The sequence below is a fragment of the Pan troglodytes genome, chromosome 10 (assembly GCF_028858775.2).
Source record: "Pan troglodytes isolate AG18354 chromosome 10, NHGRI_mPanTro3-v2.0_pri, whole genome shotgun sequence".
In the NCBI taxonomy this organism is placed as follows: domain Eukaryota; kingdom Metazoa; phylum Chordata; class Mammalia; order Primates; family Hominidae; genus Pan; species Pan troglodytes.
In genome coordinates, this window is record NC_072408.2 from 117,377,218 (window position 1) to 117,396,443 (window position 19,226).

At 47.2% G+C, this 19,226-nt stretch overlaps 1 protein-coding gene across 2 annotated transcripts in view; it reads right to left on the reverse strand.

Annotated features, from left to right (window-relative positions):
- The window catches only part of PPTC7 (protein phosphatase targeting COQ7), a 49,023-nt gene extending 33,163 nt beyond the window's left edge, over positions 1 to 15,860 (reverse strand). Inside the window, exon 1 of one of the 2 annotated variants that reach the window (XM_016922657.4) lies at positions 15,246 to 15,749. In XM_016922657.4, the coding sequence (XP_016778146.1) occupies positions 15,246 to 15,468 (223 nt within the window). In that variant the 5' untranslated portion in view covers positions 15,469 to 15,749. 2 annotated transcript variants of the gene reach the window in all.
- Between the last annotated feature and the right edge of the window lie 3,366 nt (positions 15,861 to 19,226).

A 19,226-nucleotide genomic window follows, 5' to 3' on the forward strand; every position in this document is an offset into this window, starting at 1 on the left:
AAGATGTGCAGCTCTCTGAGCTTCAGTAGCTTCACCTGTGAATGGAGTCGTATCCTCGATTTCACAGGGCTGGTGTGAGGAACGAGGATAACCTCTTCAGAACACCTACCAGTGTTCCGCTCACAGCCAACATTCAGCAAGTTAGAGTTATGCCTATCTCTAAGAAAGGCCGGTGAGCAGCAAACAGACCAGCCTAGACTGCAGCAATCAGAAAAAAAAGAGTCTTTGACCCATGTTTGTAGGCTGCCAGCTCTACAAACACTAGTCTGTGGTCACAACCAAAAGACAATGCCTACTCAGAGATAATGCATAAAAGATAAGTAGTCCATTCAGCTCTTTCAGTCACACATCCATCACCATTCAATATTCCATTAAACATTCAATAGTAACATTTTCAAGTACTAATAAACATATATTTGTCTCCAAAAATAACAAGGAAAAAAGGATTTACCTGCACGTTGAAAAGAATATTTTCCCCAGAAGGACTCTGAAGTAACCTTACTTAGCAAATACTTCAGAGCCTGCTGCCTCCTGTGTCAGGATTCCAACTCAAAGATTTCTCATTTTACATGGGAAATCCTAAAACTATGAGGAATACATACATGGGCCTAACCATTTTCTTCGTCACTACAATAATACCAGTGCCTTTATAGCGATCTTCCCTTCTCTTTTCTTCCCCTGTATATTGTGAGCCTCCAAAGGGCTGAGTCTCACACAGCTAACCGTTGTTTCATCCCCACTGGCTGGCCTAGTACCTGGCCCAATGATTCCCCACCCTTGCTGCACAATGAGATTACCTATGGAACCCCAGCCCTACTCCCTGAATCGGTGTGGCCAGGGTGGGCCTAGGCCTCTCAGCACAGGCGATTCTAATGAGAATCAATGGTCCAGCTGGATGGAAGCATTCCACAAGCCTGATGGTTCTGCCTGTAAAATGCCTCTTGTACCAAGTAATCCCATTTTCTGTTCCCAAACTTGATCCTTCCTTTTGCATTTCCCACCCTAATTAATGGCAGCCCAGCTACCCATACATACTTCCAGGCTTAGAACCCTTAAGGCATCTTCCAAGTGCAAAACCTGTAACTCAATTTCCACTCCTCTTTCTCTTTCATCCTCTGACCAATTATCACCAAGCCTACCATGAGTCTGAAGCTCAACTACTTCCCACTGCCCTAGGTAAAGCCCTTTCTAGCTCAGACTATTTCAGTAGCTTCGTAACTGGTCTTTTGCCTCCTGTTCTCCCATTACACCCTCTGTATCGATTTGTTTTTTACAACACTGCAATGTCCATGTTACTCCTCTAGTCAAATACCTTCCATGTAATATGTATTTATTTGCTTGTATATGTGAAATATTCTTTAGAAGGATACACAGAAACTAGTAACACTGGTTGCCTCTTGAGAGGACTTTGTAGCTTGGAGACAAGGGTGGTGAGACTTCACTGTGCACTCTTGAATTCTGAACACCTTTTAAATTCTGTACCATTTGAATGTGCTGCCTCTTCAAAAGCAAAGACCTCTTCTACAGCTTCCTCCCCACCTACCCCCCAAAAAACAAACTAAACCAAACAAAAAACCACCCAATTCCTTAACATGACAATTTAGTCTCAGTCTATTTTCTAACATCAATTCTCAACACTGACCCCTATGCCGACCCTACCAGCCATGAAACAGCTGTAGTTTTGGGGATCTACTTTGTCTTTGCTGAGCCCTCAATCTGGAGTATTCCATTCTTCTCATTTGCCTCAGCTTACTGAAAAACCCATCTCTTAAGGCCTGACGTTGTGCCCCTACAATCTCATGCGTTTTTTTTTTTTTTTTGAGACGGAGTCTCGCTCTGTCACCCAGGCTGGAGTGCAGTGCCGCGATCTCGGCTCACTGCAAGCTCCGCCTCCCGGGTTCACGCCATTCTCCTGCCTCAGCCTCCCGAGTAGCTGGGACTACAGGCGCCTGCCACCACGCCCGGCTAATTTTTTGTATTTTTAGTAGAGATGGGTTTTCACCATGTTAGCCAGGATGGTCTCGATCTCCTGACCTCGTGATCCGCCTGCCTCGGCCTCCCAAAGTGCTGGGATTACAGGCGTGAGCCACCACGCCCGGCCCTCATGCATATTCTTTCACACCAGTCCTGTGCATGTTTGCCTTCCCCACAGGACTATGAAACATCAGGGTTGAAGTCTGTTTTGTTCATTGGTCTTTAAAACAACTGCCAGGGACTAATAGGAAGCAACCAATAAACAATGAATTCAGCTGACCACACCGAAAAGTTAGAACACCAATATCTGGTATACAAACTTTCAGCCAAAAACTCCAAAGGGATTGAACCTAGTAATGGATCCTAGCGTTTCACAAGGTGTCATTCCCTGGGTCAGAACTCGCTACAAGATGTTCCTCTAACAGGCCATTCAAAGAGAAGGCTGCCAGGCAAGGTGGCTCAAGCCTGTAGTCTCAACTACTTGAGAGGCTGAGGCAGAAGGATGGCTTCAGTCCAGGAGGTCAAGGCTGCAGTGCACTACAACTACACCTGTGTAGAGAATAGCTACTGCACTCCAGCCTGGGCAACACAGCAAGACCCTGTCCCCGCCCCCCACCCCCAAAAAAAGCCAGGCGCGGTGGCTCACGCCTGTAATCCCAACACTTCGGGTGGCCAAGGTGGACAGATCACTTGAGGTCTGGAGTTCAAGACCAGCCTGGCCAACATGGTGAAACCCCATCTCTACTAAAAATACAAAAATTAGCCGGGCATGGTGGCGGGCACCTGTAATCCCAGCTACACGGAAGGCTAAGGAAGGAGAATTGCTTGAACCCAGGAGGCGGAGGTTGAAGTGAGCGGAGATCACACCACTGCCCTCCAGCCTGGGCGACAGAGTGAGACTCCGTATCAAAAAATAAAAAGTAAAAATAAATAAAAATAAAAAAAGAGAAAGAGAGGGCTGAGCTGATGGAAAGAGCATTAAAGAAAAGTCTGGAGATAACACTGCTCCCAACTTTCTTTGCCACTAACTGGACCTAAGACACTGGTCAAATCGTTTCTCTAAGCTTTAGTTTCCTCATCTGTGAAATGAGGGGCAGGAAGACACAGTCTCTCTAGAGTCCCTTTCTCGGATCCAAGACTGTGGGACTTATAAGTCACACTACAGGAAAAAAAGAGCCAGTTTAAGAAACTTTATAAACAAAGGCTAACAAATAGGGCTATCCTGTCTTCATTCACTTAGGAAAAGAAAACAAAACAAATAAGGCTGTACTTTGCATTTCACATACAATATTACATTCACTGCATGAACTAGTTTTGAAACAAAGCCTTAATTTCTGGCTTCCCAATTTATCTCTTGTCCTTATTGCACTGCCACATGTATATTTCCAGTGAAGTTTCAATAATGATTTAGAGAGTGGAAACAGTGCCCCTTGTCCTTTCACTTTAGTTTTAAACACCTAACTAAAATGTTGGCAAAGTTTTTCTTAAAGCCACTAACAAACACCTCAACCACTTTTCAATCTGAAATCCTAATAAAAGAATAAAAGATGATGGCCAAGCACAAGATCCTGGAACAACAACAACAACAACAACAACAACAACAAAGATGGTTATAAATTAGTATTAATTGACTTCACGAAGTCAAATGATCTATAAATATGTATAGAATTGTACAGTAATTATTGCTGCTCACCTCTAACTGTGCCTAATTTATAAATTAAACTTTATCACAGGTGTGTATGAATGTACAGGAAAAAACATAGCCTATATAGGGTTTCATACTAAAGAGTTTCAGGCATCCACAAAACATACTAACCTTGTTATTCAAAGACCATTGATTGTTTGGTGAATTGTGTATTGTAATAAGAAAAAAATGACAGGATCAAAATGGCCTCTCAAAACCAAGAGAAATGGATTTCTAAGAACAATGCATACATAAGGCATCCTTATTTAGACTTTCTAATTTCATAGAAACACTAATGGTTCCATCACCAATTAGTGGTCAACCTAGAGGCCATAAACAGTTTTCTAGCTCTTATGGAAATAGCTTAAATCTTATTTTCTTGCCCCAAATTGCTATTCAAACATAGCAGATATGAAAACAGAAGCACTTTTTGTTTGCCTCATTCAGCCCAGCCAACCTTTTGCATTTACCTCAAATGACAGCATAGACTAATTTTGGTAAGTCAAAAAACTTGCTAGATAACAGCATCCTCGAAAGATAACAACGTGGCTAGGTGCAGTGGCTCACCTCACACCTGTAATCTCAGAAGTTTAGGAGGCCAAGGTGGGTGGATCACGAGGTCAGGAGTTCAAGAACAGCCTGGCCAACATAGTGAAACCCCATCTCTACTAAAAATACAAAAATTAGCCGGGTGTGGTGGCATGTGCCTGTAGTCCCAGCTACTAGGGAGGCTGAGGGAGAATCGCTTGAACCCGGGAGGTGGAGGCTGCAGTGAGCCAAGACCACGCCATTGCACTCCTGCCTGGGTGACAGAGTGAGACTCCGTCTTAAAAACAAAAAACAAAAAACAAAAAAGATAACAATGTACAGAATAGTCCAAAAATAAATAAATTCCCTTTCTCTTCAAAATACTCTGTTAATGAATACGAGAACAGTGCAAATGTGTGTTGGAATTCGCCAAGTAAAAATAGTACTGGGCCCTTCAGCAGAAAGCACTCTTTGTAGGAAGTCACTTTTGTAGTCTCTGGCAAAGTTTTTGCAGTCATTTTGTAGTCCTTAGGATTCATACCAACAATTCAATCCATTCTAGAACTTATTCACCTCAAAAACAACTATTTAGGAACCTAGTAAATTTATAAATTCTTAAGTGAGACAGACTCAAGATCAACAATAAGCTTGCTGATGAGAGCAATTTCACCACAGTTGGGAAAGTAACATATAACCTTTCTGGAGGACCTATCGTAATCTTTTTTAAGTTTTTATTTATTTATTTATTTTTGAGACGAGTCTCACTCTGTCACCCAGGCTGGAGTGCAGTGGCATGATCTCGGCTCACCGCAACCTCTGCCTCCCGGGTTCAAGTGATTCTCCTGCCTCAACCACCAGAGTAGCTGGGATTACAGGCGCCCGCCACTACGCCCAGCTAATTTTTGTATTTTCAGTAGAGACGGGGTTTCACCATGTTGGCCAGGCTGCTCTCAAACTCCTGACCTCAAGTGATCCGCCTACTTTGGCCTCCCAAAGTGTTGGGATTATAGGCGTGAGCCACCACGCCCAGCCCTATGGTCATCTTTATATCAAAGGCCTTGCAAATGCTCATAGGCTTTGACCCAGGAATTCCTCTTCAAGGAATTACCCTGAGGAAATATTCAGATGTAAAGAGATACTCATTCTAATGTTATTTATAACAGAAAATTGGAAACAACCTAAATAACTACAAATAGAGGACTGGTTTAGTAACTGATGGGCTATACATGCAGGAGAATATGATGCAGTTATGCTTACCAGTATGGAAACATGCACTCCAGCATGGTTCTGGTGTCATACACTATTACAAACTCCATTTGCACACTGTTGCAACTTTTTAAAAGCTTTACAGAGTAGAATGCATATTAATCTAACGTGTATTCTATGTTTTTTAATAACATGTATACAATTATATACACAAAGGCTAGAGGGAACCACAATGACTATAGCTTACTATAGCTGAGTTATGATTTATAGGTGTTTTATATGGTACTTTTCTGAAGATGTGTTACTTTTATAAGCACTAAACATCCATTTATTTAAAAGCACTACACAGGCCAGGCACGGTGGCTCACACCTGTAATCCCAGCACTTTGGGAGGCCGAGGCGGGCAGATTACTTGAGATTGGGTGTTCAAGACCAGCCCGACCAACAGGGAGAAACCCTGTCTCTACTAAAAATACAAAATTAGTCGGGTGTGGTGGCACATGCCTGTAATCCCAGCTACTCGGGAGGCTGAGGCACGAGAATCGCTTGAACCCGGGAGGCGGAGGTTACGGTGAGCCAAGATTGTGCCATTGCATTCCAGCCTGGGCAACAAGAGCAAAACTCTGTCTCTAAATAAATAAATAAATAAATAAAGGCACTACACAGGCTGGGCACGTGGTTCATGCCTTAAATCCCAGTACTCTGGGAAGCTGAGGTGGGAGGATTGCTGGAGCCCAGGAATTTGAGACCAGCCCGAGCAACACAGAGAGACTCTGTCTCCACAATAATTAAAAAAAAAAAAAAAAAAAAATTAAAAGCATTAGACATGCAAGCAAGAGACCTAGGTTCAAGTCCCAATATAATACTAACTATACCACCCTTACTTGATGTGTCAGTTTTATAGATGAGGAAACAGATTCACATTAAGTGGAGATAAGAGCAGCAGCTTCGTAGTTACAAAGATTAAATAAGGTAAAACATAAAAATGCTTTGCAACTTCTAAGGCACTATATAAAGCACTAGAAGGATGGGAGAATCATGTTTTGTGTCAGATATGAAACAACTGGCTTAGAAAAAAAAAAGAATGAAGCATTTTTACTCCTTAAAGAAAAGCTTCTGTCCTTCCCCATTGCCCAATCCTCAACCCCCAATCCTGTTGGGGATTTTTCCTGTTAGAGATTTTATTCAAAAACATTTAGCATCTCTTTTCTTCTCTAAAAACTTTAAACTAAATTGAAAGAGCTGTGCCAGTTGTCAACTCAAGTTGAAATGAATAATAAGTCGTGTGTTAGCCTAATGCCCTCTGCAATAGGTCAGCTTTTACAAAAAGTCTTGATTTATGATATGCAATTTTGTGAACTGTTAGGAAACAAATTATTTTAGTTCTCAGGGAGACAGAAAACTCCCTATCAGATTATTATTATTATTATTTTGAGACAGAGACTGGCTCTGTCATCCAGGCTGGAGTGCAGTGGCATGATCTCGGGTCACTGCAACCTCTGCTTCCCAGGTTCAAGTGATTCTCATGTCTCAGCCTCCCTAGTAGCTAGGATTACAGGCGCTCGCCACCATGCCCGGCTTTTTTTTTTTTTTTTAACTTTTAGTGGAGATGGGGTTTCATCATATTGGCCAGGCTGGTCTTGAACTTCTGACCTCAAATGATCCACCTGCCTTGGCCTCCCAAAGTTCTGGGATTATAGGTTGTGACCCACCGTGCCCGGCCCCTATCAGATTTTTAAAATATATGACAACTCCCAAACAAGACAGACTCATAAATTTTATTACTAACAACAAAAATTAGGATCCAGGACATCACTTCTTAAAAAGAGATCAAAAGTTAACAACTAATTTTGAAAGGCAAACTCACATTATTTTTCATAAACTAAAACTTCCAGTTTGAAAAGTCAAATTTCTTTAGAAATAAAATACTGCTAACTTACTTTTGCAAAGCATTTTCCTAAAACTTCTGAACCTAAAGCCCCAGGCAAGACCTCTCTCTAAAAGGCATGGGAACATAAAATGAATTTGACATTTAGCTTGAACTTAACTTTAGCATTTGAGCTACTCAAAGGACATGGTTGTAGGTCACATTCTAACCCGGTGTAGTGCTTCTGGTGTCACACACTAGTACAAACTCCATTTGGATACTGTTGCAACAATTCAGGTTATGTATTGCCCAGTTTCACAAACCAGTGCTAAAGTTCAGGGTACAGCCTCCTCCCATGCAGCAACCCCACCTCAAAAAAAAAAAAAAAAGCTCCACAACAGCTTGCATCTGTAATCTACCTTCTGCTACAATTTAAAACCTCCTTAACAAACAGTTATGCTTCTAAAATTCAATTACTTGCACTACAAAAGGATTCAACCAGAATCCTTTACAGAGACTGTTAACAAATCGAGAGATAAACTGTAAGTTAGGAAAATTTTAAACTAAGCTAGAAAATCTCAAAAGATTTGTGAACAAAGGAAAAGTAGCTCTGAAGCTATAACAAATGAAGAAATGACTTCGGCCGGGCGCGGTGGCTCACGCCTGTAATCCCAGCACTTTGGGAGGCCGAGGCGGGCGGATCACGAGGTCAGGAGATCGAGACCATCCTGGCTAACACGGTGAAACCCCGTCTCTACTAAAAATACAAAAAATTAGCCGGGCGTGGTAGCGGGCGCCTGTAGTCCCAGCTACTCGGGAGGCTGAGGCAGGAGAATGGCGTGAACCCGGGAGGCGGAGCTTGCAGTGAGCCGAGATCGCGCCACTGCACTCCAGCCTGGGCGACAGAGCGAGACTCCGTCTCAAAAAAAAAAAAAAAAAAAGAAATGACTTCAAAAATAAAGGTACCTTAATAAGTAACTTATAAAACTGCAACACACCTATATAGCAAAATGAGAAAAATACCAAGGAACAGAAGTTTAAAAAGCAAACAGCAAACCTCCTCTATCCATCAACCCTGTAATCTTATGTATTACAGAATGAAATACCACTCAGAATAGTCAGAAAGCCACTAGTCAGTGGCTTCCTAAACCCTGCTATTTCATTAGTCCTAGATGGCTCTTTTACTAAATCCACTCACACTTCCTTATTAATATTCCACAATTTTCTCTTGGAAGCACACAGCTCATTATGAAATCAGGCATATTTAAAGTACTGATTGATCTCAGAATTTATATATTTGATTGCTGCAATTTTTAAAGTATTTTCCCTTATATAAAATAATTATATGTATATTAATATTATATAGCTACATAAAAAAACAGCTATATTCCTCACAAAGTTAAACAGGGTTACAATATGACCCAGCAACTCTACTCCTAGGTATATATCCCCTCAAATTAAAAACATGTCCATACAAAAGCTTGCACACAAATGTGCATAGCACTATTCACAATAGCCAAAAGTAGAAACAACTCGATGGCCATCAACAGATGAATGGATCAACAAAATGTGGTATATAAATATAATGGAACATTATTCAGTCATAAAAAGGGAGGAAGTACTGACACATGCTCCAACATGGATGAACTCTGAAAACATGCTAAGGGAAAACATGCTAAGGAAAAGGCCACATATTACACGATCCATTTGTATGAAATGTCTCAAACACAAATCCACAGACAGAATCTGCTTTCTGTTGCCAGGGAGATGGGGAGTGACTGCTAATGGATAGGGGGTTTCTTGGGGGGTGATGAAAAACATTCTGGAACTAGATAGTGGCAGTGGCTGTACAACTTTGTGAATGTAAAAACTACTGAACTGTACACTTTAAAAGGATACATGCTATGGAATGTGAATTATTCATATCAGTTTTTAAAAATTCACTCAAGGGGCTGGGCATGTGGTTCACGCCTGTAATCCCAGCACTTTGGGAGGCCAAGGCAGGTGGATCACCTGAGGTCAGGAGTTCGAGACTAGCCTGGCCAACATGGTGAAACCCCGTCTCTACTAAAAATATAAAAATTGGCCAGGTGTAATGGTGGGTGCCTGTAATCCCAGCTACTTGGGAGGCTGAGGCAGAAGAACTGTTTGAACCCAGGAGGCAGAGGTTGCAGTGAGCCAAGATCGCGCCACTGCTCTCCAGCCTGGGCACAAGGGCGAGACTGTCTCAAAAAAAAAAAAAAAAATTCACTCAAGGTCATATTTGCTATCAACACGCGCCACTGCTCTCCAGCCTGGGCACAAGGGCGAGACTCTGTCTCAAAAAAAAAAAAAAAAAAAAAAAAAATTCACTCAAGGTCATATTTGCTATCAACAGGTAGATGATGCTGGAATCTGACTTTAAGAAAATTATGGCATGTCCCGCACATGTATCCTGGAACTTAAAAAAAATAAAATTAAAAAAAAAGAAAAGAAAATTATGGTAATATAATGAGACTGGTGTCCTGACATGGCTTGAAATCTAGCTGAGGAAAATTCCAACAAGAACTTCTTGAAAGACTGAAGTCAGTGGGTGCACACACACACTCTGAAGGTGACTACTTTTTTAAAAGGACAACTCACTTTCAGAATAGAGGTTCTATAAGTACATTAAAATGATCATGACTGTTTGAGAACACCAAATTCTACCTCATCCATTCACTTCCTAAATATAATTTAGATCTTAATTTTGTTCATATGATCTTTATACCTTAAGACAACTACTTTTAAGACTGACATTACTCACAAAAACACTTCAAAATCCTGACCACGATCAAAATCAGATCCAAAGGCTGGGATATGAAATTATTTTAATTTCACTTTTAGGTTTCAAGTTTAACTAAGCTTAAATAAACATCCCACAGTTTCATAATAAATACTTTACAACTCAATATTCAGAGGTCAAAATTTATATGGCACAGACCAGGCTGCCATTTTTAAAATAAGTGGTTTCTCTAAACTGTGGTTTAGCATGCAGAGGAGTTTTTGTTGCACATCAGTTATGAGTCAGAGTGAATAAAGAAGTTATAAACATACACACATACACACACCCAGGAAAAGCATTCGAAGCACAAAAGTATCAGGAGACTGACTGGTTTTTAATTCACATATATCATCAAGAAAACTTGACCAGTGGTCTAACGGGGACAGGGCTGGGAAAGGGAGTCTCAGATGAGAGACTGAGATAGGTGTCAGCCTCAGTTCCACCAATAACTAGTAGAGTAACCTTGGGGAAGTCATCTGACTCTCTGGAGGCCTGTTTTCTCATCAGTGAGGTGAAAAAAACTAGACTCCAAGGTTTCTAAGTGTTACAATTCTCAACAGTCTTTGATTCTATTGTTAAGTAGCATAAGGCTGTGGGAAGCCCAGGTATTACAACATGCAGTTCTCATATTTTTGTGCACCTAGGAAGCCATGCCACATAGAGTAATAAGAGAACTCAGAATTAGCCACAGGGAAGAAGGAACAAGAAAAGTGTACACGGCTCCCGCTAGTACTGGTTTACTCTTGTTGGACCTAGTAAAGAGAAAGCACCTTTGACAATTTTCTAGAGAATGATAGGAGTGGTTCCTATGTCTCACCACACCCAACATAGTCAGTTTTTCCGAAAAGAAATACAGTGGGGACTATACAAAATGTTGTGAAGCACCAAGCACTATTAGTCACTGCATGACTAATAGGACAGATCAATTTTAAATTAAAGAAACAAAAGAGCTTTCTCTTTCTCATATAAAAAGAAAGAAACAGCTTTCATTCCAGTCAAGGAGTCCTAGATGACCACAGTGAATAATCTGTTACACGGATACTCAGTAATAAATATGGTGTCAATTCAAAGAAAATTAATTATCTACAGAACCAAAAGGTTCAAAAGCACTTAAGTTCAACGTAACGTTATTACTCAACATAGCCTTTTAATGTAATTCAGGTTGTAACTCCAACCTCTAGAGTAGACAGCAGTATTAAAGAGTCATTCAAAGTCATCACCTTAGCCAGACACTGTGGCTCACACCTGTAATCCTAGCACTTTGGGAGGCTGAGGCAGGTGGATGACATGAGGTCAGGAGTTCGACACCAGCCTGGGCAACGTGGCGAAACCTCATCTCTACTAAAAAAATACAAACAATTAGCCGGGTGAGGTGGCACATGCCTGTAGTCCCAGCTACTCGGAAGGCTGAGGCACAAGAATCGCTTGAAGCTGGGAGGCAGAGGTTGCAGCGAGCCAAAATCGTGCCACTCCACTCCAGCCTGGGTGTTAGAGCAAGACTCTATCTCAAAAAAAAAAAAAAAAAAAAAAAAAAAAAAGTCATCACCTTTTACGGTATCAATAAAATAGAAGTCACCATCATATGAACTGGTTCAGGACAGCCAAGGATCAAATGAGGCCAACTCATGAAGTTATTTCAGGTGGCTTCCAAGACTGCCGTCCGGAAGAGCTCCTCCACAACAGGACAGTCCTGGAGAACCTGTCCTTCACTGCCCCTATCCCCCACCATTTGCATATGTGCATGCTTGATCTTTGTCAAACATGGCTAACAGCCACCTTTTGGCCACATCAGCTACCACTATCTGACTGTGTCTGCTGGCATTCCCTTCAAGGGTACAGAGCTGGGGTTCTTGATCTGATTCCTATGCATGGACCTCCAGGTGGTATCAGAGGAGTCATGGAGTCAGCAAAGTTCCTTAAGAGCCCATGCAAAATTTTATCTCTGTGCACAGGGTCCTGATCCTCAGGGGTTGTGAATCAAGGAAAGCTAAAAACCACTGGTTTAGTGCTACATACAAAACAGGAATCTACTGAAGGTGCCCATGACACCTGTCATTTGAGGTGCAGAACAAAGGGTGCCATCTATTCAAAGCAAAAGGAAAATATGGGCTGGGCGCAGTGGTTCATGCCTGTAATCCCAGCAGCTTGGGAGGCCGAGGCTGGTGGATCACCTGAGGTCAGGAGTTCGAGTACAGCCTGGCCAACATGATGAAACCCCGTTTGTACTAAAAATACAAAAATTAGCCGGGCGTGATGGCGTGCGCCTGTAATCCCAGCTGCTCAGGTGGCTGAAGCAGGGGAATCACTTAAACCCGGGAGGCGGAGGTTGCAGTGAGCCGAGATGGCGCCATTGCACTCCAGCCTGGGCAACAAGAGCGAAACTCCATACCCGCACCCCCCACCCACCAAAAAAAAGAAGAAAAGAACAAAAGAAAATGTGATATGATGGTCAGAAGCTGTAGTCACTAAGGGTCAGATCGTCCATTCCCTTTATCCCCTAGTCCAGATAAACCAAAGGAGACTCAAGAGAGGCTCTGCCCAAGACCACAAATCACAGAGCTACTAAGTGGCAAAGCTGAGCATCAAAGTTCACTGGATTTCCACCAGGATGTCAGGGCATGAAATTATGTTTATACTTTTTTAGAATGGGTTTGACCAAAATCCCCCCAATTCTTGTAAATATCCCACTCCATTAAGAAGGTAGCCTTCCAAAATTTTATTGTATTTTTTTTGAGACGGAGTCTTGCTCTGTTACCCAGGCTGGAGTGCAGTGGTGTGATCTCGGCTCACCGCAACCTCCATCTCCCAGGTTCAAGCAATTCTCCTGCCTCAGCCTCGCTAGTAGCTGGGACTACAGGTGTGTGCCACCACACCTGCCTAATTTTTGTATTTTTTAGTAGAGACGGGGTTTTGCCATGTTGGCCAGGCTGGTCTCGAACTCCTAACCTCAGGTGATCCGCCCACCTCCGCCTCCCAAAGTGCTGGGATTACAGGCGTGAGCCACCACGCCCGGTCTAGCCTTCCAAAATTTTAAAATCAAGCTTCCATATAGAATTTGATACATTTAAATACTCCCCAAATCATCAATCAAGTCACGGATCTTTCACAAAAGTCGCATACAGATTTTTTATTTTATTTTTTTTTGAGACGGAGTCTCGCTCTGTCGCCCAGTCTGGAGTGCAGTGGCACGATCTTGGCTCACTGAAGCCTCCACCTCCCCGGTTCAAGCGATTCTCCTGCCTCAGCCTGTTGAGTAGCTGGGACTATAGGCATGCGCCATCACGCCCGGCTAATTTTTGTATTCTTAGTAAAGACTGGGTTTCACCATATTGGTCAGTCTGGTCTTGACCTCTTGACCTCGTGATCCACCCGCCTCAGCCTCCCAAAGTGCTGGGATTATAGGAGTGAGCCACCACGCGCAGCCCAGCATACAGATTTATGAGGTGAACCTTAGAGGCTCATTATCCCCTATCCTGTTATGAACACAACTTTAAGAAGCAACACAGGGGCCAGGCTCACACTTGTAATCCCAGCACTTTGGGCAGCCGAGGCGAACACGAGGCCGATCACGAGGTCAGGAGTTCGAGACCGGCCTGGCCAACACAGTGAAACCCCATCTCTACTAAAAATACAAAAATTAGCTGGGCATGGTGGTGGGCGCCTATAATCCCAGCTACTCGGGAGGCTGAAGCAGGAGAATCGCTTGAACCGGGGAGGCGGAGGCTGCAGTGAGCCAAGATTGCGCCACTGCACTCCAGCCTGAGTGACAGAGGTAGACTCCGTCCGAAAAAAAAAAAAACGCAGCACAGGTCACAAGCTCATTGAGTGAGGCACTTCTAAATGTATCAGGGAAGACAGCCACTGACAGCTGACTTCGGGGTGGATTTGTACAATTTCAATCTGCAAGCTGCAGGACCTTTCTAAGTCTCCCTCTCATGTTAATATCAATAGCGTTGCCTAAACATTAAATGCTTTTTCTTCAACCCAGGTAATGGGGTCATTCATAAATTAAACTGAGAACAACCTTTCCAGTCCCATGTTCACAAACACTACATGTGGTAGAACCAAAGATACTAGGCAATTATTCTGAGATCAAATTAAAAAATAATTACTGTCATAAAAAAGTTACAGAATCATTTGTTCCAATGCCAAACTCTGCCTCAGCATATGAAATTTAAAGTAACCAAAAACTTAGTCTCACCTGGGAAGGGAAATCAAAGTGACATTTGAACCCAAGTTCAATGACAACACGTCCTTCAATTTCAAAGCGAGCGCATTGCTTTATTCATTCAAAGAGTTTTAACGGCACAATATCCCATAGCATACACAAAATCTCCTAAGGCGTACATTATGGTAAAGTTTCTGACTGCTTGTGAACTATATTTAGCCCTTTCTGCCAGCTCTCTCCCTAGTCTCCCACCCCCAAAAGGTATAACTGGAATAGGCCTCAGGGAGCACCTGTGGCCTGAAAAGGCTGTGACCAATTCTCAGAGCTTTACCGGCTGCAATCTACAAGTAGGCTCGACCATTCTATTTTGGATCAAGGAGACTCTGCCAACCCCCAAGTGACCGCAAGTGGACAAGATCAATTTGGGAGAAAACGCTGTGAGGGTTTTTTCGCCAAGCCAGTAGCCCCCACCGCCACACTCCGAAAAGGGTGAAGATTTGGTCACCATCCAGGCGGCGAAAGAATAGGGCCGGGCTGTCTGGGGGCTCACGACTGCCTGTCTGCCGGCGATCCCGCAGCCTGGGCCGGGCTGTGGTGTCGGGAGCACGCGAAGAGGCAAGGATCCCCGGGGCACGCGGAGAGGGAACCAGAACGAGGTTAGGAGCCTGCAGGTGTCGCCCAGGGAGGGGACGAGGTCGCCCAGGGCTGGCACGGCCGAGTGAGACCGAGAGTGTGGCTCTGGACTCGGACAGACCGGTCACACTCTCGGGTTGTGACCTTGAGCACACGACTTGACCGCTGTGCGCCTTAGTTTCCTCCTCTCTAAAATGGGGGTCGTTCAAGCGGAAAACGCGCCTCGGAGCGCTTGGCACGGCGCCTGGCGCATAGTAAGCGCTCCCTCCATGTGAGCGCTCTGGCTCCTTTCGCCGCCGGGAGGAACTGGGGAAGCCCCGCGCGGGGAGTCCCCGGGAGGCGGATCCGAGGCTGGGGCGAGGGAACCGGGTCGGGGACTCACCGAGCACGTCCGCGGAACGGTGCCGGGCCACGAAGCACGCGTCGTCCCCGTAGCACGCGCCCTTCTTGAGGAGGCCCTTACGGAAGTCCTTCCCGAAGCCGCAGCCGGCCGTCACCAGCCCGTAGTCGCCGCCGCCGCCGCCGCCGGCCCTGGGGTCGGTCTGCGAGAGGCCGCCGAGCACGGCGCGGGCCACCAGCCGCCCGTACGAGAGGACCGAGAACATCGCCGCCGCCGCCCCCCCGAGGAGGCGGGGGGCCGGGGGAGCAGGAGGACGCGGAGGCCCGGAGCCGGCTCTCTCCTCAGCCGCAGTCGCGCCGCCGCTGGGGCGCTCCTCAGGGCGGCGCGCAGTGGCCGCCGCCGCCCCTGCCCGACGCGCGGGGCCTCGCACGCGCTCAGCCGCGCGCACCGGAGCCAGAGCGAGGTCAGAAGCGGCGGCTCCTCCGCCTCAGCCCAACTGAAGTCCCGGCTGCAGCGGCCGCCGCCGCCGCCATCTTCCGCTCCACTAGCGTGTTCCGGGCGGTGCCGGCAGCACCGCCCCCTCCCTGGCCCTGCCCCTAGCCCCGCCCCGATTCACCGCTCAGGCCCAAGCCCAGCCCCTTGGGCTCGCTGCCTTATGCAGTCACCAAGGTTGAACATGCGCAGAGGGTGCGGACGCAGTGTCTCCTGGGAATTATAGTCCCGGAGTCGTAGTCACTTTTGACTTGGCTGTCAAAGATTTAGGACCTAGGGGGATTCCTCAGACGCGGGACCTATGTTAAGTTAGTAGGAATTGCAGGTGGGCCACGTGAGGGTTTTCTACCCTGTTTTAACCGTATCTTTTAAAGCCTGTTTTAAATAAATAACGCCACCATTCCTTTAAACAAAAACCTGCAAGAAACCAGAATGGAGTCACATAATGAGAAACAGAGGTACACAGATCTAGTGACACCTCCCCAAGTAATATACTGGAAGGATTTAGGGCGGCAAACTGTTTGGAAAGAAGAGACTTTTTGTAGTCTTTTAGGAAAAATTGAGAAAATGTTATGTGTCCCTATCAGAGTGGGAGGGGACACAGATGGTGTCATGTCCCTTTTGCTAACTGGCCTCTAGCCATGCTCACAGCTGTCTCAAGACCTTTGCCCTTGCTTTCGCTTCTACCCTCTGGAATGTAATTCGTTTATCCGAGGGTCCTGTGTTTTCTGTTGCTGTATCCCCAGAACACGTGAGCACACAGTAAATATGTGAATGAATGAAAGAATGAATGAATATTTCACTAGATTCTAAGTTTCCCAAGGACAAGGATCATTTGCTGCTCAATTATTAGAATCTAAAGCAATGCCTGGCACACAGTAGGAGAGTGTGTAAATGTCTGTGGAATAAAAGAAGGAATAATGGGCTGGGCGTGGTGGCTCACACCTGTAATCCCAGCACTTTGGAAGGCTGAGGTGGGCAGATCACTTGAGGTCAGGAGTTCAACACCAGCCTGGCCAACATGGTCTCTACTGAAAATACAAAAAAAAATTAGCTGGGCTTGGTGACAAACAATTGTAATGCCAGCTACTCAGGAGGCTGAGACAGGAGAATCGCTTGAACCTGGGAGGCAGAGGTTGCAGTGAACCGAGATAGCGCCACTGCATTCCAGCCTGGGAGACAGAGCTGGACTCCATCTCACAAAAAAAAAAAGGAAGGAGTAATGGAATAAGAGCCACAAATGATAAAAGAAAGTCATGTTTGTTGAATACAGGAATGATTGAGTGAATGGGGTTCACAAACAACAGAAAATGAGCTTTGGGGCAAGTAATCCAATTTAGAGTAATTTTTAGTTTGATTGAAACATATATTTCTCAGAAACAGCAGTCTTTTTCCAGTTCACTTTTAACAAGACCATTGTTACTTTGGGAATTCCCACCTCGTTTTTAAATGGTCCTTTTTTATGCTTTCTTTTTTTTTTTTTTAAGTCTTTTTTTTTTTTTTTTCTTTTTTATTGATCATTCTTGGGTGTTTCTCGCAGAGGGGGATTTGGCAGGGTCACAGGACAATAGTGGAGGGAAGGTCAGCAGATAAACAAGTGAACAAAGTTCTCTGGTTTTCCTAGGCAGAGGACCCTGCGGCCTTCCGCAGTGTTTGTGTCCCTGGGTACTTGAGATTAAGGAGTGGTGATGACTCTTAACGAACATGCTGCCTTCAAGCATCTGTTTAACAAAGCACATCTTGCACCGCCCTTAATCCATTCAACCCTGAGTGGATACAGCACATGTTTCAGAGAGCACAGGGTTGGGGGTAAGGTCACAGATCAACAGGATCCCAAGGCAGAAGAATTTTTCTTAGTACAGAACAAAATGAAAAGTCTCCCATGTCTACCTCTTTCTACACAGACACAGCAACCATCCGATTTCTCAATCTTTTCCCCACCTTTCCCCCCTTTCTATTCCACAAAACCGCCATTGTCTTCATGGCCCGTTCTCAATGAGCTGTTGAGTACACCTCCCAGATGGGGTGGTGGCTGGGCAGAGGAGCTCCTCGCTTCCCAGTAGGGGCGGCCGGGCAGAAGCGCCCCTCACCTCCCGGACGGGGCGGCTGGCCGGGCGGGGGGCTGACCCCCCACCTCCCTCCCGGACAGGGCGGCTGGCCGGGCAGAGGGGCTCCTCACTTCCCAGTAGGGGTGGCCGGGCAGAGGCGCCCCTCACTTCCCCGACGGGGCGGCTGGCCCGGCGGGGGGCTGACCCCCCCACCTCCCTCCTGGAGGGGGAGGCTGGCCGGGCAGAGGGGCTCCTCACTTCCCAGTAGGGGCGGCCGGGCAGAGGCGCCCCTCACCTCCCGGATGGGGCGGCTGGCCAGGAGGGGGGCTAACCCCCCCACCTCCCTCCCGGACGGGGCGGCTGGCCGGGCGGGGGGCTGACCCCCCCACCTCCCTCCCGGACGGGGCGGCTGGCCGGGCGGGGGGCTGACCCCCCCACCTCCCTCCCGGACGGGGCGGCTGGCCGGGCGGGGGGCTGACCCCCCCACCTCCCTCCCGGACGGGGCGGCTGGCCGGGCGGGGGGCTGACCCCCCCACCTCCCTCCCGGACGGGGCGGCTGGCCGGGCGGGGGGCTGACCCCCCACCTCCCTCCCGGACGGGGCGGCTGGCCGGGCGGGGGGCTGACCCCCCCACCTCCCTCCTGGACGGGCGGCTGGCCGGGCAGAGGGGCTCCTCACTTCCCAGAAGGGGCGGCCGGGCAGAGGCGCCCCTCACCTCCCGGATGGGGCGGCTGGCCAGGCGGGGGGCTAACCCCCCCACCTCCCTCCCGGACGGGGCGGCTGGCCGGGCCGGGGGCTGACCCCCCCACCTCCCTCCCAGACAGAGCGGCTGGCCGGGCAGAGGGGCTCCTCACTTCCCAGTAGGGGCGGCCGGGCAGAGGCGCCCCCCCCCACCTCCTGGACAGGGCGGCTGGCCGGGCAGGGGGCTGATCCCCCCACCTCCCTCCCAGACGGGGCGGCTGGCCAGGCGGGGGGCTGATCCCCCCACCTCCCTCCCGGACGGGGCGGCTGGCCGGGCGGGGGGCTGACCCCCCCACCTCCCTCCCGGATGGGGCGGCTGGCCGGGCAGAGGGGCTCCTCACTTCCCAGTAGGGGCGGCCGGGCAGAGGCACCCCTCGCCTCCCGGACGGGGCGGCTGGCCAGGCGGGGGGCTGACCCCCCCACCTCCCTCCCGGACGAGGCGGCTGGCCGGGCAGAGGGGCTCCTCACTTCCCGGTAGGGGCGGCCGGGCAGAGGTGCCCCTCACCTCCCGGACGGGGCGGCTGGCCGGGCGGGGGGCTGACCCCCCCACCTCCCTCCCAGACGAGGAGGGAGGACGCTCCTCACTTCTCAAACGGGGTGGCTGCCGGGCGGAGGGGCTCCTCACTTCTCAGACAGGGCGGTTGCCAGGCAGAGGGTCTCCTCACTTCTCAGACAGGGCGGCCGGGCAGAGACACTCCTCACATCCCGGACGGGGCGGCAGGGCAGAGGTGCTCCCCACATCT